The 22770-nt window shown below is 45.0% G+C and overlaps 1 protein-coding gene across 3 annotated transcripts; it reads left to right on the plus strand.

Annotated features, from left to right (window-relative positions):
- Positions 1-14: 14 nt before the first annotated feature.
- Positions 15-21888, plus strand: LOC103888546 (nuclear pore complex-interacting protein family member B3-like). Of its 3 annotated transcripts, XM_054524234.2 has the most exons (10): positions 15-27; positions 6559-6687; positions 10081-10180; positions 10344-10482; positions 13443-13544; positions 14559-14619; positions 14728-14900; positions 15018-15112; positions 16278-16351; positions 18107-21888. In XM_054524234.2, exons 4-10 carry the CDS (start codon positions 10388-10390, stop codon positions 19268-19270), a joined length of 1764 nt encoding a protein of 587 aa, XP_054380209.1. In that variant the 5' UTR covers positions 15-27; positions 6559-6687; positions 10081-10180; positions 10344-10387; the 3' UTR covers positions 19271-21888. The 3 variants fall into 3 exon arrangements, with proteins under 3 accessions (XP_054380209.1, XP_054380208.1, XP_054380210.1); XM_054524233.2 differs by lacking the exon at positions 15-27 and having other exon boundaries at positions 6565-6687; positions 16281-16351; XM_054524235.2 differs by lacking the exons at positions 15-27; positions 6559-6687; positions 10081-10180; positions 13443-13544; positions 14559-14619 and having other exon boundaries at positions 10347-10482.
- Positions 21889-22770: the final 882 nt, after the last annotated feature.

The raw sequence follows: 22770 nt of genomic DNA on the forward strand, positions 1-22770 counted from the left end.
AGCCTGCACTGGGCAACAAGGGAAAAGGTGAGAACCAGATTATTTTCCAGTAAGTACCTAGACTGTAAAAGTTCAGTATTTTCAAACATTTTAAAAAGCATGGGCAAAAAGTTCTTACTTTTAGTAGTTAATTTTTGATTCTGATATTTAGAAAGAATACATGTACAAGTTGACCTGATTTGGGGGGTTGGTCGGTGGAGAGTAAAATTAGGAATCTGGGTTTTTTGTTGTTGTTGTTGTTGTTGTTTGTTTGTTTGTTTTTTGATATGGAGTCTCGTTCTGTTGCCCAGGCTGGAGTGTAGTTGCGCAATCTCGGTTCACTGCAACCTCTGCCTCCCAAGTTCAAGCGATTCTCTTGCCTTGGTCTTCTGAATAGCTGGGATTATAGGTGCCAGCCACCACACCCAGCAGATTTTTTATATTTTTAGTAGAAATGAGCTTTCACCATGTTGGCCAGGCTGGTCGCAAACTCCTGACCTCAGACGATCCACCCGCCTTGGCCTCCCAAAGTGCTGGGATTATAGGCGTGAGCCACTGCATCCGGCCAGGAATCTGGTTTTTAAAGTCCTATTTCATATGTGTATTTTCAGTTCAGGCTCCTCTTGGGGCTGTAGACCCATTTCCAGATACTTTCCTGATAGCTTTTTTATTTTTATTTTTTTAATTCTTAACATGTCTACTTGGATGGTGCCATGTCCCTCAGTCTTTTGTCCCAAATTGAACCTATGTCTTATGTCCCAGGCGTCACCGCTCCACCACCGGCGTCAGGGATTGGTGGAGAGGGAGTATAAAATCCCAGGGTTGCTAAGAGAGGGCCCAGACCGAAGAAGGTTTGGTGGAAAGCAGAACCTTGGTCTCCATCTAACTAACTTCTCCTAAGCCTCACGCTCCCTTCCCCTGTGCGTCCTGTTGCTTCCCTGATTGACCTTCTCCGTGACCTGTAGTTAACCTTCCACCAGCGCTTGAGAACTTAATTTGAACCGGATCCTTTCCCAGACCCCTTTCTCCTCCTCCTCCTCTTCCACCTCCAGGTGCCCAACAGCCCCCTTCTCCTCCTTTCCCTTCCCTTCCCTCCCCTCCCCTCCCCCTTCCCTCCACCTCCCCGTCCCCGTCCCCTTCCCTCCCCCCGCCCTAAGCCACCCCCGCCTCTGTCCTGGCCACCTCAGGGCGCCCTGAGAGGACCAGGACATGCCGGTGTGGTGGCTGCTCTTTTGGCTCCTCCTGCTGGGATTTATCAGCCATCACCCCACCTATGTGAGTAGACGCTGGACCCGCGGGGTTTCTTCGTTGTTAGCGGGCTGTGTCACGCGGCATGAAATTACACAGCTCAGGCCTGTAATCCCAGCACTTTAGGGGGCCGAGGTGGGCAGATCACTTGAGTCCAGGAGTTGAAGACTAGCCAGGGCATCATAGCGAAACCCCATCTCTACAAAAAATTCCAAAAAAGATTAGTCGGGCCTGGTGGTGCGTACCTGTTATCCCAGTTACCGGAGAGGCTGAGGTGGGAGGATCGCTTGGGCCTAAGAGCTGGAAGTTGCAGTTAGCCGAGATGGCCCCGCTGCACTCTTGTCTCAAAAAAACAAAATGGACCAAAACAAAGTGAAATATCATTTGATATTTGATTTGTGTCATCTGGTTTGACGACTTTTTTTTTTTTTTTAAGACAGAGTCTCACTCTGTCGCCCAGGCTGGAGTGCAGTGGCAAGATCTCGGCTCACTGCAACCTCCGCTTCCGGGGTTCAAGCAATTGTCCTGCCTCAGCCTCCTGAGTAGCTTGGGATTACAAGCGCAGACCACCAAGCCTGGCTAATTTTTGTATTTTTAGTATAGACGGGGTTTCACCATGTTCGCCAGGATAGTCTCCATCTCTCGACCTCGTGATCCACCTGCCTCAGTCTCCCAAAGTGCTGGGATTACAGGCGTGAGCCACCGCGCCCGGCCAAAATATATAACCTTAAGTGTAAGTTTACTAACTTTGGAAAGAACGTACACCAGCGTAACCCAACCCCCGTTCAAGATCTACATTATTTTATTTTTATTATTTTTATTTTTATTTTATTATTATTACTTTTTTGAGACAGAGTTTCTCCCTTGTTGCCCAGGCTGGAGTGCAATGGCACAATATCCCTTGTTGCCCATTGGAGTACAGTGGTACAATATCAGGTCACCACAACCTCTGCTTCCCAGGTTCGAGCAATTCTCCTGCCTCAGCCTCCCGAGTGGCTGGGATTACAGCCATGTGCCACCACACCCAGTTAATTTTGTATTTTTAGTAGAGATAGGGTTTCTCCATGTTTGACCTTGAGGAACCCTGGGAGCTCAGGAAGGAAGGAGTGCCCAGAAGCAGGGACAGGGAGCTGGTTGGGGAGGACCAGAAATCAGGTTTGTGAAGGTTCCAGAGAGGACCTGTCCTTGGGAGGAGCTTGGGGGTTGAGATGAGGGAGGGGGCATTGGAATGGCGGGGCGCTCGTCCAATGGCGGGGTGCTCGTGGGATGTCCATTGTGAGGCCGCACCACCGGCGTCAGGGATTGGTGGAGAGGGAGTATAAAAATCCCAGGGTTGCTAAGCGATGGCCCAGACCGAAGAAGGTTTGGTGGAAAGCAGAACCGCTCTCCATCTAACTGCTCCTAAGCCTCACGCTCCCTTGCCCTGCGCGTCCTGTTGCTTCCCTGATTGACCTTCTCCGTGACCTGTAGCTAAACCTTCCACCAGCGCTTGAGAACTTAATTTGAACCGGATCCTTTCCCAGACCCCTTTCTCCTCCTCCTCCTCCTCTTCCACCTCCAGGTGCCCAACAGCCCCCTTCTCCTTTCCCTTCCCTTCTCTCCCCTCCCTGTTCCCTCCGCCTCCCCGTCCCCGTCCCTTTCCCTCCCCCTGCCCTAAGCCACCCCTACCTCTGTCCTGGCCGCCTCAGGGCGCCCTGAGAGGACCAGGACATGCTGGTGTGGTGGCTGCTCTTTTGGCTCCTCCTGCTGGGATTTATCAGCCATCACCCCACCTATGTGAGTAGACGCTGGACCCGCGGGGTTTCTTCGTTGTTAGCGGGCTGTGTCATGCGACATGAAATTACACAGCTCAGGCCTGTAATCCCAGCACTTTAGGGGGCCGAGGTGGGCAGATCACTTGAATCCAGGAGTTGAAGACTAGCCAGGGCATCATAGCGAAACCCCATCTCTACAAAAAATTCCAAAAAAGATTAGTCGGGCCTGGTGGTGCGTACCTGTTATCCCAGTTACCGGAGAGGCTGAGGTGGGAGGATCGCTTGGGCCTAAGAGCTGGAAGTTGCAGTTAGCCGAGATGGCCCCGCTGCACTCTTGTCTCAAAAAAACAAAATGGACCAAAACAAAGTGAAATATCATTTGATATTTGATTTGTGTCATCTGGTTTGACGACTTTTTTTTTTTTTTTTTTTTTTTTTTTTAAATAGAGTCTCACTCTGTCACCCAGGCTGAAGTGCAGTGGCAAGATCTCGGCACACTGCAACCTCCGCTTCCGGGGTTCAAGCAATTGTCCTGCCTCAGCCTCCTGAGTAGCTGGGATTACAAGCGCAGACCACCAAGCCTGGCTAATTTTTGTATTTTTAGTATAGACGGGGTTTCACCATGTTCGCCAAGATAGTCTCCATCTCTCGACCTCGTGATCCACCTGCCTCAGTCTCCCAAAGTGCTGGGATTACAGGCATGAGCCACCGTGCCCGGCCAAAATATATAACCTTAAGTTGTAAGTTTACTAACTTTGGAAAGTACGTACACCAGCATAACCTAACCCCCGTTCAAGATCTACATTATTTTATTTTTATTATTTTTATTTTATTATTATTATTTTTTTGAGACAGAGTTTCTCCCTTGTTGCCCAGGCTGGAGTGCAATGGCACAATATCCTTTGTTGCCCATTGGAGTGCAGTGGCACAATATGAGCTCACCACAACCTCTGCTTCCGAGGTTCGAGCAATTCTCCTGCCTCAGCCTCTCGAGTGGCTGGGATTACAGCCGTGTGCCACCACACCCAGCTAATTTTGTATTTTTAGTAGAGATAGGGTTTCTCCATGTTGGTCAGGCTGTTTTTGAACTCCCGACCTCAGGTGATCCGCCCACCTCGGCCTCCGAAAGCGTTGGGATTACAAGCGTAAACCACTGTGCCCAGGCAAGATCTAACTATTATGTCACCCCAGAAAGTGAACTCTCACTCTTCCCGGCCAGTCTCTTTCTTATCATAGGTTAGCTTGCTTATTCTGGAATTTCGCGTATACAGATGCATGCCATGCCATAGGTACTCTTTTGTGTCTGCCTTATTCTGCTCAACACCATGTTTCTGAATCATTACCATTGTTGTATGGTTCTCTAACTCCATCATTTGCATTTCAGACTCAGCATATGCTGAGTTCAACCTGTTGAAGGGCTATCTCTGTTTAATTCACCATCTTGAAACATTTAAAATTGAGATGTTTTCAAAAATATGTAGTTAAATCCTGAGGAATCGATGTAGAAATGCTATCACAAGCTATCTGAACTTACTCAGGGGAAGTCTTCGTCTTCACTCACATAAGAGTCTAATGGAATGAATATGAACAATCTTAGAGAAATCCCACACTCTTCATGCCATTTGCATGATCTCCACCTTGGTAATTTTTTTTTTTTTTTTTTTTTTTGAGACAGAGTCTCACTCTGTCACCCAGGCTGAGTGCAGTGGTGCAATCTCAGCTCACTGCAACCTCTGCCTCCCCGGTTCAAGTGATTCTTCTGCCTCAGCCTCCCGAGTACCTGGAACTATAGGCGCGTGCCACCAGGCCCTGCTAATTTTTTGTATTTTTAGTAGAGATGGGGTTTCACCATGTTAGCTAGGATGGTCTCAATCTCCTGATCTCGTGATCCACCCACCTCGGCCTCCCAAATTGCTGGGATTACAAGCGTGAGCCACCGCGCCCGGCCCACCTTGTTAATTTTTAAGCACTAAAATTTGATATTTATTTGTGAATGAAGTAATCCCTTCATTGTATTTTTTTTTTTTTTTTTTTTTTTACTTATGCTGAGCTTTAAATGACAAAGATTCACATAATCCAAGAGAGAAGTATTATTTAGAGGGATTCTTTTATCATGTGATATATAATAAATGCATCGAATGTTACACATCAATTTAAAAAACAAGTAAATAACTTTAAAGAAAAGATAACTGCTGGCCAGGCGCAGTGGCTCACACCCATATTCCCAGCACTTTGGGAGGCTGAGGCAGGTAGATCATGAGGTCAGGAGTTGGAGACCAGTCTGGCCAAGATGGTGAAACCCCATCTCTACTAAAAATACAAAAATTAGCCGAGCACGGTGGCAGGCACCTGTAATCCCAGTTACTCAGTAGGCTGAGGCAGGAGAATCGCTTGAACCCAGGAGGCAGAGGTTGCAGTGACCTGAGATCATGCCACTGCAATCCAGCCTGGGTAACAGAGCAAGACTTTGTCTCAAAACAGAAAAGAAAAGATAAGATAATTACTTTATACTTAGCTTGTCTTACCCATGAGTGATGGGCTGCATGTGGCCCAGGACAGTTTTGAATGCAGTTCAACACACATTTGTAAACTTTCTTAAAACATTATGAGATTTTGGCCAGGTGCAGTAGCTCTTGCCTGTAATCCCAGCACTTTGGGAGGCTGAGGCGGGCAGATTACCTGAGGTCAGGAGTTTGAGACCACCCTGGCCAACATGGCAAAACCCCATCTCCACAAAAAATACAAAAATTTGCTGAATGCACTATCAGGCACCTGTACTCCCAGCTACTCAGGAGGCTGAGGCAGGAGAATCACTTGAACCTGAGAGGCAGAGGTTGCAATGAGCCAAGAGCATGCCACTGCACTCCAGCCTGGGTGACAGAGTGAGACCCCATCTCAAAAACAAACAACAAAAACAAAAGCAAAAAAATGGCCGGGCACGGTGGCTCACACCTGTAATCCCAGCACTTTGGGAGGCCAAGGCAGGCAGATCGCCTGTCAGGAGTTCGAGACCAGCCTGGCCAACATGGTGAAACCTCATCTCTACTAAAAATACAAAAATTAGTCGGGCATGGTGGCAGAGACCTGTAATCTCAGCTACTTGGGAGGCTGAGGGAGAATGGCTTGAGCCCAGGAGCTGGAGGTTGCAGTGAGCCAAGATTGCACCACTGCACTCCAGCCTGGATGACTGAGCGGAGCAGAACACTGTCTCCAAAAAAAAAAGAGGAGCTTTTTTTTAGATCATCAGCTATTGTTAGTGTTAGTGTATGTTATGTGTGGCTCAAGACAACTTTGCTTCTTTTAATATAGCCAGGGAAGCCAAAAGATTGGATATCCCTGCTTTATACCAAGAAAGATGACACCCCACATTTGCAATGCCGAAAAACACTACCAGCCATCTGAAAAACATGAGACTTCTAACTTCTGTTCTTTTTTGTAGCAGTGGAATCCCACGGTGATATCTGAGGGATGTGGTTACCTTTTGGAGGAGGTTGACGGTTTCTAAGGATGATTCTTTCTGAGTGAAATATTGTCAGTGTCATTGACATTTTCATTATTTCAACTATTATTATTCCAGGTTATCAATTATCTGCCTGATCATTTTCATCCTGGGACTGACTGTTGTGGAATTCCTTGGATAGTTATCATTATTGTGTTTCTGGGAATTTCTACACTTGCCATTTTCCTCTGGAAAACTAGCCTTTATGTGAGTATACTAACTTTCTGTAGAGGTATACTTGTAATCACAAATAAGAAGAAATTATTTAAAACAATTCACGTTTCTGGACTTCATTATGAATATGTGGTTTTACCCAAAAAATCAGGGAAATGATTTATTAGCATAAGAATTATGAAAATATCTGCCATTTACATTATGAAAATTAAATAGGTTGGTGTTTGTTTAATAAAATGTCAACAGAGCTTTTGGTCAAAAATAACTTTTTTTAACCTTAGTGTTATTTATCAGAAATGGAGTATGAGGTTTCATCACTTAAATAGGAAATTCTTTCTAAACTCTTCTGCTTTATAGTTCTAGCATATGGGTGGAAGGAAAGCTTCCAGTCTTCTCTCTGAAGATTCACTGCAGAAATGAGCTGACAACAGACAGCTTAACAGGAGAAGAAAAACATAGAACAGGCATAAACATGGGAACCAGCTGGAAAATGAGACTGCTAGAAGGGCCGGATGGTTGATGCTTAAAGAGCACCCTCTTCTGAGGGGAGAGGGAGATAGATGGAGATGTAGGCCATTTAGAGGGGCAGCAAATGATTTTTAGGGGAAATGGAAGAGCTCAAGGAACAAACTATTGGCCTGAGACAAAGTTCCTCTGAGGTCATAGGGATGAGGTGACAAACTGCCAGAAGGTGAAGGGTAGAACTGCACTGCATCTCATGATGCAGAGAAAGCCCCAGAGAATCTCTTAGAACTGCCCTCCAGAGAATCAATGAAAAGTGTGTCTGGGCAGGGTAATTTTGAATGACGTCATTCAAAGTGCATGCTCCCAGTTGCAACTGGAGAGAGATCAGTATGTCAAAAGTCTGTACTTGGTAAGAATTTGGCTGCTAAGTTGTGCCATAATTTGTCTTTTGAGCCTTTTTTCCATTGGGTAAGTTGAGCTCTACATTTTCTCTTGCCATTCATGGCAGTAAAAATGTGGTTATCTGGGGGCTGAACCTCCTTCTGAACAATGATCCAAGATAAAAGTACTAATACCACAATGCTTTTTTATATTCAAGGGAAGAGGAAGTATGTTTTAGTTTTACCATTACTAGATAATTACACGTCATTTGGCACTGCCTTTCAAGATATGTAGAAAACAGAAAATATACGAGTTATGAAGATATCGAGGCACATTTAACATTCTCTATGCCACTTAGTCCTGAAGAGAGAATTTTCGGTATAAATTGGAGGAAGTTTTTTGTTTTTTTTTTTTTTCCAGCCCCGAGACGAGTCTCCCTGTGTTGCCCAGGCTGGAGTATAATGGTGTGATCTTGGCTCACTGCAACCTCCACCTCCTGGCTTCAAGCGATTCCCCTTCCTCAGCCTCTCAAGTAGCTGGAATTACAGGTGCCCACCACCATGCCCAGCTAATTTTTGTATTTTTAGTAGAGTCGGGGTTTTACCATGTTGGCCAGGCTAGTCTCAAAACCCGACCTCAAATGATCCGCCCGCCTCAGCCTCCCAAAGTGCTGGGATTACAAGCGTGAGCCACCACGTGAGCCGGGGGAAGTTTTTAAATTTACCACTTTTTAAAAATTCCATTTAGGAAAGTTCAGTTGAGCTGTTGGACTTGGACAACTTCACACCTTCTCATCTTTGTCCTTATCATCTAGTCATCTATACCACTACCTCCTAAGCAGGGACATCATGGGTGCCATGAAGCATTCATGCATGATGGCATTTCCTTGCTTCTGATTTCTTCATGTGTTTGACATTCCTCCTAGCTCCAAACTGGGCCAGCTACCTTTCCTATGAAATCTAGCAGTAGCTGTGGGATAGATGTGGTTGCTCTTTCATCTTTTTAGATTACCCATGCTTCTCTCGAAATCCTAGTACATATTTTGTTTTTTATCCTATGTGCAGAAATCAGAAAAGAACAAATTCTGCAAAGAATTTGAAAGAAATTATTTCAGGCCAGGTGTGGTGGCTCATGCCTGTAATCCCAGCACTTTGGGAGGCTGAGGCAGGTGGATCACTTGAGGTCAGGAGTTCAAGACCAGATGGGCCAACATGGTGAAACCCCATCTCTACTAAAAAGACAAAAATTAGCCAGGCATGTTAGCGGGCACCCGTAATCCCAGCTACTTGGGAGGCTGAGGCACAAGAATCGCTTGAATCTGGGAGGTGGAGGTTGCCGTGAGCCAAGGTAGCGCCACTGTACTTCAGCATGGGTGAGAGTGACACTCCGTCTCAAAAAAAAAAAAAGTTATTTCAATGACTACCTCAGGAGATTCATAGGTATCTGACCCACATCTGAGATGGGATTTGCATTGCATTTTAGCTATGATGAGAACAAATATTTAATATCTTAGAAGATTAAAAGCATACTGTGATAATATGGAAATCTTGGTGGGAATTCAGTCATTAGTGAGAATGTTTTGCGTTAGGTTCAAACCAGCCTCAATGAAGCTGATGTGAGGGAAGGGAAAGTGGACTCTGAGTAGAGCAGGGATAGAAGGAAGATGCTCCAGTGCAGATCAGGAAGGAGCAGGGGGTGAAATGTTACAAATTCTAGAACTCGGAGAGCTGAAGGTAATTACTTCTTTTTCAAGTTGTAAAACGTGTTAACCTGTGGTAAAATACTTAAAACATGATAATTACCATCTAACGGTGTTGAAGTGTACAGTTCAGTTGTGTGAAGTATATTCATGTCTTTTTTTTTTTTTTTTTTTGAGACGGAGTCTCATTCTGTCACCAGGCTGGAGTGCAGTGGTGTGATCTCGGCTCACTGCAACCTCTGCCTCCCAGGTTCAAGCAGTTCTCCTGCCTCAGCCTCCCGAGTAGCTGGGACTACAGGCGTGCGCCACCATGCTCAGCTAATTTTTGCATTTTTAGTAGAGACGGGGTTTCACCATGTTGGCCAGGATGGTCTCCATCTCTTGACCTTGTGATTCACCTGCCTCGGCCTCCCAAAGTGCTGGGATTACAGGCGTGAGCTACCGCACCTGGCCTATTTTTTTTTTTTTTTTTTTTTGAGACAGAGTTTCAATCTTGTTGCCCAGGTTGGAGTGCAATGGCACAATCTCAGCTCACTACAACATTTTCCTCCTGGGTTCAAGTGATTCTCCTGCCTCAGCCTCCCGACTAGTTGGGATTACAGGCATGCACCACCTCCCGGTGATCTTGGCTCACTGCAACCTCCGCCTCCCGGCTTCAAATGGTTCTTTGCCTCAGCCTCCCGAGTAGCTCAGATTACAGGTGCCCGCAGCCATGCCCGGCTAATTTTTGTATTTTTAGTAGAGACGGGGTTTCACCATCTTGGCCAGGCTGGTCTTGAACTCCTGACCCCGTCATCCACCCGCCTCGGCCTCCCAAAGTGCTGGGATTATAGGCACGAGCCAACGTGCCCAGCCGTCATTCTTAAATTATTATTTCCTAGGTGTCTTTCCTCAAGACTGTCTTAAAGTCACAAAATGTACATGACGGATCCAAGGATGTACAGCGGAAAGCCTGGAGGTCCAATAGCCGTAGCCGGGAAGGTATGGCTCTGTTGGAGTCCCCATAGTGTGGAAATGAGTTTGCCCTGGAAAGGGAAAGAACAGCTTCTTGCCCTCAGGTTTCTCACCTTCTCCTCTCCTCACTCTCACCAAGGGCCGAGGTCCATTTGTATGCACACAAAGAAAAGGGTTTCTTCCTTTCCAGGAATTAAAATTGGCCTGGAAGACCTCTTTACTTCATGGAGACATATGGAAGCCAAAGTTCGAGCTGAAGTCCATAAGGTGACAAGGAAGGTCAACAGTCATTACAAAATCAATGGACAGAGGAAGACTGCCGAGGAAGAGTAAGATGTGCCTTGACACAAATACTGTTGTTATGAACCATGTGCCAATCAAAGTAGACAACTGTAAAGTCCTTGAGAATATTTTCTACAATATTTGTGGCAAATTCAGTGGGTTCAAAATTGAGTTTGTCCTTTCTGCTTGATTAGTTTAATCCGTATAATTCCTTTCCCTTCCTACATTCTTGTTTGTAATTTTTTTGGGGGAAGAGGAGTGCTAGTACTGGCATTGGTTTTCGTTTCTCTGTCTTTTTTTTTTTCCTGAGACGGAGCTTTGCTCTTGTTGCCCAGGCTGTAGTGCAATGGCAGAATCTTGACTCACTGCCTTTTGGGTTCAAGCAATTCTCCTGCCTCAGCCTCCCAAGTAGCTGGGATTACAGGTGCCCACCACCATGCCCAGCTAATTTTTGTATTTTTACTAGAGATGAGGTTTCGCCATGTTGTCCAGGCTGGTCTCGAACTTCTGACCTCAGGTGATCCATCCGCCTCAGCCTCCGAAAGTGCTGGATTAGAGGCGTGAGCCACTATACCCAGCCTTTTTTTTTTTTTTTTTTTTTTTTAATTTTGAGATAGAGTCTCACTCTGTCGCCCAGTCTGGAGTGCTATGGCGCAATATTGGCTCACTGCAACCTCTGCCTCCCAGGTTGAAGCAATTCTGCCTCAGCCTCCCGAGTAGCTTGGATTACAGGTGTGTGCCACCACAGTCAGCCAATTTTTTTTTTTTTTTTTTTTGAGACAGAGTCTCACTCTGTCACCCAGGCTAGAGGGCAGTGGTGTGATCTTGGCTCACTGCAACCTCTGCCTCCCAGGTTCAAGTGGTTCTTATCCCTCAGCCTCTTGAGTAGCTGGGACTACAGGCATATGCCACCATGCCCTGATAATTTTTGTATTTTTAGTAGAGGCGGGGTTTCACCATATTGGCCAGGCTGGTCTAGAACTCCTGACATCATGATCCGCACACCTTGGCCTGCCAATGTGCTGGGATTACAGGCGTGAGCCACCGTGCCCCGCCCAATTTTTGTATTTTTAGTAAAGACCGGGGTTCACCATGTTGGCCAGGCTAGTCTTGAACTCCTGACCTCAGGTGATCCGCTAGCGTCTGCCTCCCAGCGTGAGCCACCGCTCCCAGCCTGGATTGTTGAATTCAATGCTTGGGTCACCTCCAGATTCATTTTCACAGTCTTTCATGTTTTGGTCATATTACATTGTATTTGCTGCCATATGACTGATCTTTTTTTGTTAAATGTGAGATACTTGTTAAAAAATATTTAGCAATGAATTGCAGCCTAGTAGCATGTTATCTTGCTGCAGAAGAAATGGGAGTCTACTTCTGGGGGATGGTGAAGGGTCCTCCATACAGGCTGCAATTGAGGTCGTCAGTGCAGGCTCAGTCCCTACAAAGGCTAGGGTATTTCCTGTCCACCTCTGTTCTGATGTGTGACTCTTCTGGGTCTCAACCAGAGCCAGTGGACTTCAGTACGGGTCGCTTTCATTGGCAGACCCTCAATCCACTTGTTTTTCATCTAATCGCATGCCTGTGTGCAAAAGCTGCTCTGCTTCTTTGCATCTCAGTAGTCCCTTCTGGAATTCAGCAGTGAAACTCAGGGAAATGGGTTCCAAATGCAAGGCTGACTTTCGTCCTGGGTTTCCTTCTTCTCCATCTTGACCTCATGTCTGTTTACTGCCATGTTAGCAATTTGATGTATTCAATCATGGGTTTTATATTCTGTTTGGTGTCCCCCATTGTTCTCATCTGAGATCGGAAGCTTCAGATGCACTTATGTCAACTCAAGATTAGAATGCTTCTTTAGCTTCCCTCCAGAGTCAGGTTTTGTGTTTGTAGTTCCCAAGTGCACAGCAGGAGTAGTGAGGTCCTCACTGGCTTCTCATTTGCATTAATCTGTGAGCTCATTTAGTGTGGGGACAGGACCCTGCTCCCATTGCATTCTCAGCACCTCACCACACACTCCTTGTTTGAGGCCACTCCAGACAGCGTGTGCTGAAGGATGCCCTGTGGTCAGAAACAAGTTCATTAACTTTCTCTTTGAAGTGTTTTTGTCCCTGTTTCCTAGCGTTCTGGGAATTTTACACATCCTTCCTATAAAACCAAGTATCAGGTGAGGTCCTTAGGATCAGGACCATGAATCAAGTGGTGTGAGGGCAACACAGCAAACTTACCTTTTTAGGCCATTTCCTTTTTCTGCCCTCACTCTCTGTGAACTGAACCTTGTTAAAGTCAGTCAACACCAGGGTGGAGGGTTTGCAGTTGTCATCTATTTTCAGGACATAACACCCTGACTTAGGAGCCAATCCGATCATTTCTAATTCAATAGATGCGCCCAGCATTCAGATTGCCTTTTCTCTCAACCAGGATCTTTAAAGTCGATGACAAGAGTTCCAGTCCTGAATCATGGCAAAGTGCAGTAGTGAACTGCAGGGTTAATGACACCATATTCTGGAAGGATCTCTCTATGGCTGATGGTCTCAGTTCTGGCATCAGCCTCTGACTGAGAATCAGGTCTCCCACAGGAGGAGTCAGATGAGGAGCAATCCTCTGCTTCCAATGGAGTTAGTTGTGATGAGTTGGTGAGGTCTGGTTTTTCACACTGAACTAAAACGAGCTTTCGCTGTGTCAAGCACAAGACTGACCCCAGAGACACACATAGTGCACCTCATAGAAGCTTTTAATAGTCTTTGTTTACTAAAGAATAGGACTAACTATAGAGCTATGAAGATGAGCTGGAAATGACAGGTGACTTGCCAGCAGGCCAGAGTGTGATTTGTCTTTGTCCCTCAATGGGAAGTGTCAATTCTCCCTTTGGTTGTGAGAATCATTTGGTTCATTTATGGGAAGGTTGCAGGGGGGATCTTTGAATCACAGCCTTCAGATGCCAGAAGGGCAGAGGGAATCCCACACGGGCTGGTGGATCATGTGTGTGCATTTCCCTCCCTTCTAATCTCAGGAAACAAAACATGAAAGAATGTGAGCAAGCAGAAAATGAGAGGCAGATATCAGAGGCAGAGGAGAATGGGAAATTGGATATGAAAGAAATACACACCTACCTGTGAGTTCAGAAACTGAACCCCACCCTCTTGGGAAACCCCCATTGGAATGTTGTTTTTAACTTTTGTACAATGTTTAGACCCAGTAAATGCAAAAATGGAAACAAATGGTCAGAAGACATATCCAGAGAGACAGAGAGAGAGTTGACAAAACAGAAAACAAAGTACCTTAAGATTTACCAGTGACCAAAAGACGTGAAGTAACAAAACGTCTCCTGACCCCATTGCCAGCTAGACTGTGTGGAAACTCGGTTACCAGCCATTCTAGGGGTGGAGTGAGTTGTTGTCATCCTTAGGAAAGTGTGTTGTTGTAGGATCAACCACATCTTTCAAAAGGACTATGCCTGTTTATAAGCCCAGCTGTTTCTGCCCTGTGAAACACAGCAAGGATATTAATACAAACAGAATAGAGCTTTATGATAAAAGATGCTCAATGAAGGATGAATTAGGAATATACTGAGAATGGGGAAGAAAATTGTCAACTCAGAAGTCAGCAGGCAGTAAGCAAAAGAGGAGGAATCAATACAGCAACAGTTTGGATCAGACTGTACTGTTTTTGTTTTTGTTTTTGTTATTTTTTCTGAGGTGGAGTCTCGCTCTGTCACCCAGCCTGGAGTGCAATGACGTGATCTTGGCTCACTGTAACCTCCACCTCCCAGGTTCAAGTGATTCCCCTGCCTCAGCCCCCCGAGTAGCTGGGATTACAAGTGCCTGCCACCACGCCCGGCTAATTTTTTGTATTTTTAGTAGAGATGGGGTTTCACCGTATTAGCCACGATGTTCTCAATCTCCTGACCTCGTGATCCACCTGCCTCGGCCTCCCAGAGTGCTGGGATTACAGGCGTCAGCCACCGCGACCGGCTCAGACTGTACTCTTAGAGCCATCTGAAATACATTTTCTAGGTATAGATAGATTGTGTAAGGGTACAGTTGTGAGGATAACAGAAACATGGCAGATTATTTAAAGTCATCCTGAAAGTGGTGCTTTATCTGATGAAAGTGATTATAATCCATAGGAAACTGTTTCAATGCATGCAAGAGTTGCGGCGGCGGGCAGAGGACTACTACAGATGCAAAGTAAGGAGCTTCCTCCCCACAGTTGCAGGATAGTTCAGTGCTGATGCAGATGATGCCACGGCCCTTAGACTCCTCAACATTCAATTTCTCATGTGTTGGCTTTTTCAGATTGCCCCTTCTGCAAGAAAGCCTCTTGCCAACTCAGGAAGTTTGTTTGTTTTCCTTGCTTTTGGACATAGTCTGCCAGGTCAGGACATGGATGTATTTTTCTCCCCACGGCTCTGTGCTCAAGCCTTGCAAAGGGGGATGGCAGAGAGGAAGGCTGCCTACAAGCAGCACAGGTATGTGATTGTGATGGACATTTTAAAGGATGTTTTTGTTTTGAGATAAAGCTTTGAGCATCTAGTAAAGAACTTGGTGTTTTAATTCTTCAAGTCAATTCTTTCTATGTCTTCTAGGTGTGAAATGAGGCAAAAGCAGAGAGTGCCAGAGAGACACATGAGTCAGGAGCCAGTCCAGGGACGACCGGGCCTAGAGAACCCTTTCTGGAGGGGTAGGAGCTTGCTGTGAAGGCAGCCGCTTAATTTCTGCTGCACAATCCACACACCTTGCTTCTGCTTTTGGGGATGAGGGCTCGGGTGGGGTGATTGTTATGTTTCCTGGAAACAATTCCAAGCACTTATAAAGAGAACAGTTGTCTCGCTGGGTGGCAGGACCCTATTTTTCTCAGGTGCCCGAGCTGAATGGCTCTTGGCTAGTCCCCTGTGAATGGTGGAGCTCAGGCTGCTCCACTGACTGTGGACGTTGCCCCACCCTGATGTCTTGGTTACTTTCAACTGAGGAGATGAGCCTAGAAGGCAGATGGGCCGGCTCGCCTTTCCACCTTGACTCAGTGTGAAGGATTTCTTTTTCTTTCACTTGAGAAAACAACAATAGCACTTTAGAATGGGAGCCACATGTGCTGATGAGAGCACAGATTTTCTGGCCGTGTCTTCATGGATCAATATTGTAGCTTGAGATCTGCTTTAAGAAAAGAAGCATTTATTTACACTTTTTGGAACTTCCTTGATTCTTTGTGTTTAAGTTGTTTATTGTCAACTATATAACTCCATTAGTAAGTTAAATTTCTGTGTACTCCTACTCCTCTAACATTTGAAGTGTAACCCGAAAACTTTCCAGTTAATTTCTGTAGCTCTTACCTTTTCTCATGACTGTTCATCTCTTTATGTCCATTTCTGTTCATAAGTATTGATAATACCCGGCCAGGTATGAAAGTTAGATTAACTATGAATCCACAGAATTTTAAATATCCCTATGGCTTGAAGAAGAGGAGCAGTGCTGTTCCTGTCCAGGGTTTATTGATATTCTTCCAACCATGGCTGTTCCTATTTTAATTTTGAGTCTGTGCTCACATGATGAGTGATTTCCTCTGATATGTACTGATTTAGAGCTCATTTCCAGCTGGTTAGAGCCCGACCTGTTCACAGCCTGTTGAGAGTTAAGAATACCCCTGGACCAGGGCTCTGTGGTATCTTCCTCAAGGATGAGGGTCCAGAGGGCTCCAGAGTCCTCCGAGGCATGTGGTCAATAAACCCTGTGCCTCTGGTAAGGGACCTGTGTGGCAGAGAGTGAGATGGCAGCGGAGGGTGTGGAGGGTTTCTTATTCTGCACAGAACATGCAAGCCAGATTTAGCCCCATTCCCTTCTCTGGCTCTTAGCAGATTCAGGACCTCATTCGGTTCCCATGAGGAATAGCAGCGGCATCCCAGCTGAAAACACAGAGAAGACAAAGGTAAATGCTGGGGATGTTTTCACTCTTCCTATATCAGGACGCTTTGGTCTTTTCCGACAACACCCTCTCCTGGCCTGGCCTCTGCTCTGTGAGTTCTGTGGTGCCTTTTCTGTCTCGACTTCTTGAGAAGCAAAATCTTCATGAGCTTTCAGGCTTCTCCATTCCCAGCTGATCATCGTTGGTGGCACCTCCAGAATCCATAAAAGCTCAGGGACCGAGGGCTGAAGGGCTTTTACTGTTCTGTTTCCAGAAATAACACGAGGAGGCACCACTGACCTCCAGTACTGTAGGTCTCATGGCGCGGTGAACTCTGACTGATCCACCTTACCCAAGATGTTGTGGGGTCTCATTTCCGAAATATGTGGGATTTTCTTTTGCTGTGATTTTGTTTGCATTCTGCTATAATGTAGGTGATTAACGTTTGAAATATCTGCTCTATTCCCAGAAGTGAAAATAGTGAAAACGCATTAATCTAACATTAATTTGTGCTTTGTGCAATTTTGAATGCTCTTTGACAAGGCCAATTCCATAGTTCATCACAGTCCCATCCCTGTTGGTAACTGTGTTGTGCAAAAACACCTTCATACCCACCCAGTGGGGCCCCTGATCTAATATCCTAAGTGTCAGAGGTTCCATATTTGTAATAGCAAATAGGCCCTGACTGTAAATTAGTGAAGAGTGAATGTAACTTATTACGTACAGGGACAATTCCAAATGAAGGCCTTAAATGATGCTCAGCTAAGCTGGTTCTTGTGTGGCCTCTGTACCTTCAAAAGCTGCCGAGTCCTATGATTACACATGATGGGACTTGTACACTTGAAGTGAAACACAGTTTTAAAACTTGCTTTGTTTAGAATTCCCACCTCATTTTTCCATGGACAAAAGTATTCTTTATGTCCTAGTGCACTTACAATTTGGTATTACCTGGGAGTGAAAAGAAATATTACAGCCATGTCTGACTGACTTCTTGAGGTAAGATTGTTCTGTCAGAAATCCCTCTCCCAGTTCCCCTGAAGCTCTTCAGGAATCCACATCTCTCCAGAGCTCTTTGTTCTCATGGGTGGCACCTCCAGAGTGAAGAAGATCCTTTGTGAAGAAGGGAAACAGAGGGGAAATGAGAGGGTCCCGCAGGCAGAGCTGGAATCAACTTCCACTCTGCCTCTTGCAAGCTGTGTGACCCTGGGCACAATTTCTCCTTCCTCTGGAAACCTCTGTTTTCTTCGATTTGGAGCAGGGTGGTCACACTGACCTTGCAGAGTTCTGAGAATCAGAGACAGAACATAAAAGGCCTGGAAAACATTCTCCAAAAAGAAGCTGCAACATGTGTGGACAATGGGCTTTTCATGCCTCTGTTACTCTCTGTTGACCTGGTACAAGAAACATGCTCTGGTGATGGCTGTGAGGGAGGAATGAGGATAGACATAGACACTCCTGTGTCTCAAACATGCTTCTTTATTACTCTGTTATGACTCTGTCTTCCCTGGGGCAGGACCCCAGCCTGCCTACATTTGCAAACAGACACAGTGGCATGTGGAGACAACAGTGTGTCCCAATGACTTTTCTTTACTCCCCAGCTGTGGGCAGTACTCAGTGGAAGGGTGCTATTATGACACTGATACTGCTATTTTGAAACCTGCAGGATGGAAAGGTGCAAAAATCTATCACCAGCAACAGAAGGTGCAGCCTGTGTTGGTGGCGGTAATTTTGTCCATCAAAAGAATATGTGTGAAAACATTTCCTCCTTCGGCCCTACAGGTCAGGATGGCGGCAGTGGAGCACCATCATTCCTCAGGATTGCCCTACTGGCCCTACCTCACGGCTGAAAATTTAAGAAAAAGGATGGGCCGCAAGCCATCTCCTCCAACTCAGTGTGATCTAAGAGGTCAACCACGTCCATCAGTTAAAGGGTGTCTGAGACCTCTGACTCTTTCTCTACTACAGTGTCCACTAGGACCTCAACCACATTCTACAACTGATGATTTTCTGAGAAGAGAGACACCTCAAGATGAGTGTGTCCTGGGACCTGAACCACTTCCTCGAGCTAATGATTTTCCGAGACTCAAGACACCTCCCGAGGGTCTTTTCATACCAATTCCCCCTTCTCCAGTTGATGATTCTCTGAGCCTCAAGACACCTCCTGAGTGTCTTCTGGTACCCCTTCCACCTTCTCCAGTTGATGATTTTCTGAGACCACAAACACCTCCCGTCCAGTGTCACCTGAGACCTGTACCATTTCATCGAGCTGATGATATCAGGAGACTCAAGAAACCTCCTGACTCTTTTTTCACACCCCTTCCACCTTCTCCAGTTGATGATTTTCTGAGCCTGAAGACACTTCCCGAGTGTCTTCTGGTACCCCTTCCACCTTCTCCAGTTGATGATTTTCTCACACCACAGGCACCTCCGGTCGAGTGTCGCCTGGGACCTCTACCGTTTCCTCGAGCTGATGATTTTAGGAGACTCAAGACACCTCCCGACTGTTTTTTCATACCTCTTCCATCTTCTCCAGTAGATGATTCTCTGAGCCTCCAGACAGCGCCTGAGTGTCTTCTGGCACCTCTTCCGCCTTCTCCAGTTGATGACTTTGTGAGACCACAGACAGCTCCAGTCCACTCTCGCCTGCAACCTGGACCATTTTCTAAAGCTCATGATATTCGGAGACTCAAGACTCCTCCTGACTGTCGTTTCGTACCTCTTCCACCTCCTCCAGTTGATAATTCTCTGAGCCTCAAGATACCTCTTGAGTGTCTTCTGGTACCTCTTCCACCTTCTCCAGTTGATTTTCTGACAGCACCAATACCTCCTGTCCACTCTCACCTGGGATCTGGACCATTTTCTCAATCTGATCATTTTCCGAGACTCAAGACACCTCCCGAGTGTTTTCCGTACCTCTTCCACCTTCTCCAGTCGATTCTGTGAGCCTCAGGACACCTCCTGAGTGTCCTCTGGTACCTCTTCCACCTTCTCCAGTTGATGATTTACTGACACCACAGACTCCTCCCGTCCACTGTCACCTGGGACCTGTACCATTTCCTTGAGCTATGATTTTAGTTGAAACAAGATACCTCCCGACTGTTTTTTCATACCTCTTCCACCTTCTGTAGTTGATGATTCTCTGAGCCTCAAGACACCTCCCGAGTGTCTTCTGCTACCTCTTCCACCTTCTCCAGTTGATGATATTCTCAGACCACAAACACGTCCTGTCAACTCTCGCCTGGGACCTGGTCCATTTTCTCAAGCTGATGATTTTCCGAGACTGAAGACACCCCCGAGTGTCTTTTCATACCTCTTCCACCTTCTCCAGTTGATGATTCTCTGAGCCTCAAGACACCTCCCGAGTGTCTTCTGCTACCTCTTCCACCTTCTCCAGTTGATATTCTCAGACCACAAACACGTCCTGTCAACTCTCACCTGGGACCTGGTCCATTTTCTCAAGCTGATGATTTTCCGAGACTGAAGACACCCCCTGAGTGTCTTTTCATACCTCTTCCACCTTCTCCAGTTGATGATTCTCTGAGCCTCAAGACACTTCCTGAGTGTCTTCTGGTACCTCTTCCACCTTCTCCATTTGATGATTTTCTCAGACCACAGACACGTCCCATCCACTGTCGCCTGGGACCTGGACCATTTTCTCAAGCTGATGATTTTCCGAGACTCAAGACACCTCCCGAGTGTCTTTTCTTGTCTCTTCCACCTTCTCCAGTTGATGATTCTCTGAGCCTCAAGACACCGCCCGAGTGGCTCCTGGTACGTCTTCCACCTTCTCCAGCTTATGATTTTGTGAGACCACAGACACCTCCCATCCACTGTCACCTGTGACCTGGACTATTTTCTCAAGCTGATGATTTTAGGAGACTCAAGACACCTCCTGTGTGTCTTTTCATACCTCTTCCACCTTCTCCAGTTGATGATTCTCTGAGCCTCAAGATACCTCTCGAGTGTCTTCTGGTACCTCTTCCACCTTCTCCAGTTGATGATACTTTCAGACCACAGACACGTCCCATCCACTGTCGCCTGGGACCTGGTCCATTTTCTCAAGCTGATGATTTTCCGAGACTGAAGACACCCCCACCGAGTGTCTTTTCATACCTCTTCCACCTTCTCCAGTTGATGATTCTCTGAGCCTCAAGACACCTCCCGAGTGTCTTCTGATACCTCTTCCACCTTCTCCAGTTGATGATTTTCTGAGACCACAAACACCTCCCGTCCAGTGTCACCTGAGACCTATACCATTTCATCGAGCTGATGATATCAGGCGACTCAAGAAACCTCCTGTTTTTTTGCACCCCTTCCACCTTCTCCAGTTGATGATTCTCTGAGCCTGAAGACACCTCCTGAGTGTCTTCTGGTACCCCTTCCGCCTTCTCCAGTTGATGATTTTCTCACACCACCGGCACCTCCCATCAAGCATTGTCGCCTGGGACCTGTAGCATTTCCTCGAGCTGATGATTTTAGGAGACCCAAGGAACCTCCCGAGTGTTTTTTCACACCCCTTCCACCTTCTCCAGTTGATGATTCTCTGAGCCTGAAGACACCTCCCGAGTGTCTTGTGGTACCTCTTCCACCTTCTCCAGTTGATGATTTTCTGAGACCACAAACACCTCCCGTCCAGTGTCACCTGAGACCTGTACCATTTCATCGAGCTGATGATATCAGGAGACTCAAGAAACCTCCTGAGTGTTTTTTTGTTTTGTTTTGGTTTTTTTTTTGTTTTTGTTTTTGTTCTGTGGTAGGAAGGGGCCTGGTGTGTTGTTGATTCAATTTATTGATCATTTTTACAACAAACAAATTCATTTAAGTATTGATTGTGCACCTATCATATAATACCCATTTTTTCATCACTCCCCCACTCCCAGAACCCTAAGCTTTTCTCACTGTTAGAACTGGTAGTTTATTTGTATTTCAGTCACTTTGACTATAAGCTCCTTGAGTGTAGGTGCTTAGATTTTTTTCACTGCTTAGCCCCTAATGCCTGTATAGAGTAAGCTCTTTTTTTTTTTTGTACCAAATGCCCAATGGCCAATTTATTCTGTTTCAATAACAACTAGGCATCATTTTCAAAGGGCCATGTACTGACAACAGACTGCCCAGAAATTATCTCCCTATGTAGGAAAACTACAGAAGACAAGTTCTTAGACTACATCCAGGTAGTCCCAGTGTATATACATAAGTCATGGAAAATACTAATAAGCTCATTATTGCACCAATCTGATACCAAATCAGTAAGTCAATTTAGTGCTTATAATGTAGTGTTACATTGATTTAATGATGCTGTTAGTGATATTTGCAGTGACTGGACTGGCATAAACAATTACTATTTAGGATACTCTTTCTCGGTAGAAAAAACACCTAATTCCACTAATTGCCTCTAGTTCTGCTTCTATTAACTGCATACTTTGTACATGCTAATAATCTTATTATCAGCTGCTGCTGAGTTAATTAAAATTCATGTCTACAAGCATAAACCAAAATGTATGTATTCTGATCACCTTTTATATGTTAAATAAAAATGTTGGAAGACCAAATTTAAACATTAATTTCCAGAAAGTGAAAATATATTTTAAAAATACATATAGCAAATTAACTTATAATGAGCTCAAAAGAGGTTGCAAAAATAATTTCACATTATGATGATATGATAACAGTTCAGAATCATTTAAGAATGATATGTTCTTAAAGCAAAAAACCACATACCAGTCCATTATTTTGTATGGAAAATAAAATGTTTTCAGAAAAGCATTTTTCATTATTTGAGTAAAGAACTATATCTCATTATTAATTTGCCTTTTTTTTTCTCTCTGAAAACACGTAGGATATATTTTAATTTGTTTTGGTGGTCTCATAGTCTGAAATACATTTTCTTTTTTTGTTTATATTTTGCTATTTCAGCGTTTAGCAAATAATTTGTGAGTAAATTGTATAGGTTGAGTCCTGAATGAAGAGCTCTTATTTTTATTTGTTAGAGAAATGTTATATATAATATCCTGTTCATATCTAGAAAAAGTGATTTGAGTTTTAAAATTTTATTATTTATAACTCTAATCATTAGTGACAATGAACATATACTGGAGAGCATTTTACAATTAAGAATGTGACAATATATTTTAGCTACATTCACTTATTAATAATGAAATTAGGCAATAATAAGATATGATTAATTTTAACTGGATTTTATTTAAGAAAAATCATTCTATTTGGGTCAAATATGAAATGAAAATAAGTGTCCCTGTGTCTTAGATGTATTCCTTAAATATTCAAGCTGCCTAGATTCTCTCAATTGGGAATTGACAAGTGTTATTATAACATCGTGTTTATTGGGTGGTAACAGCTCTGTGTTGTCATGTGGTTTTTGCTTTAGGAACATATCATTCTTAAAATATATGAATACAGTGTCATATATATATGTGTACACAAAATGT

The sequence above is a fragment of the Pongo abelii genome, chromosome 9, assembly GCF_028885655.2.
Source record: "Pongo abelii isolate AG06213 chromosome 9, NHGRI_mPonAbe1-v2.0_pri, whole genome shotgun sequence".
NCBI lineage: Eukaryota > Metazoa > Chordata > Mammalia > Primates > Hominidae > Pongo > Pongo abelii.

Excerpts from the sequence above, each read along its gene's own strand:
- LOC103888546 (XM_054524234.2), top strand. The coding sequence starts at position 10,388 with ATGGAAGCCAAAGTTCGAGCTGAAGTCCATAAGGTGACAAGGAAGGTC. Across the intron at positions 13,545-14,558 it reads AAAGAAATACACACCTACCT|GAAACTGTTTCAATGCATGC; the intron begins GTGAGTTCAGAA and ends TATAATCCATAG. Across the intron at positions 16,352-18,106 it reads AAAACACAGAGAAGACAAAG|GTCAGGATGGCGGCAGTGGA; the intron begins GTAAATGCTGGG and ends TCGGCCCTACAG.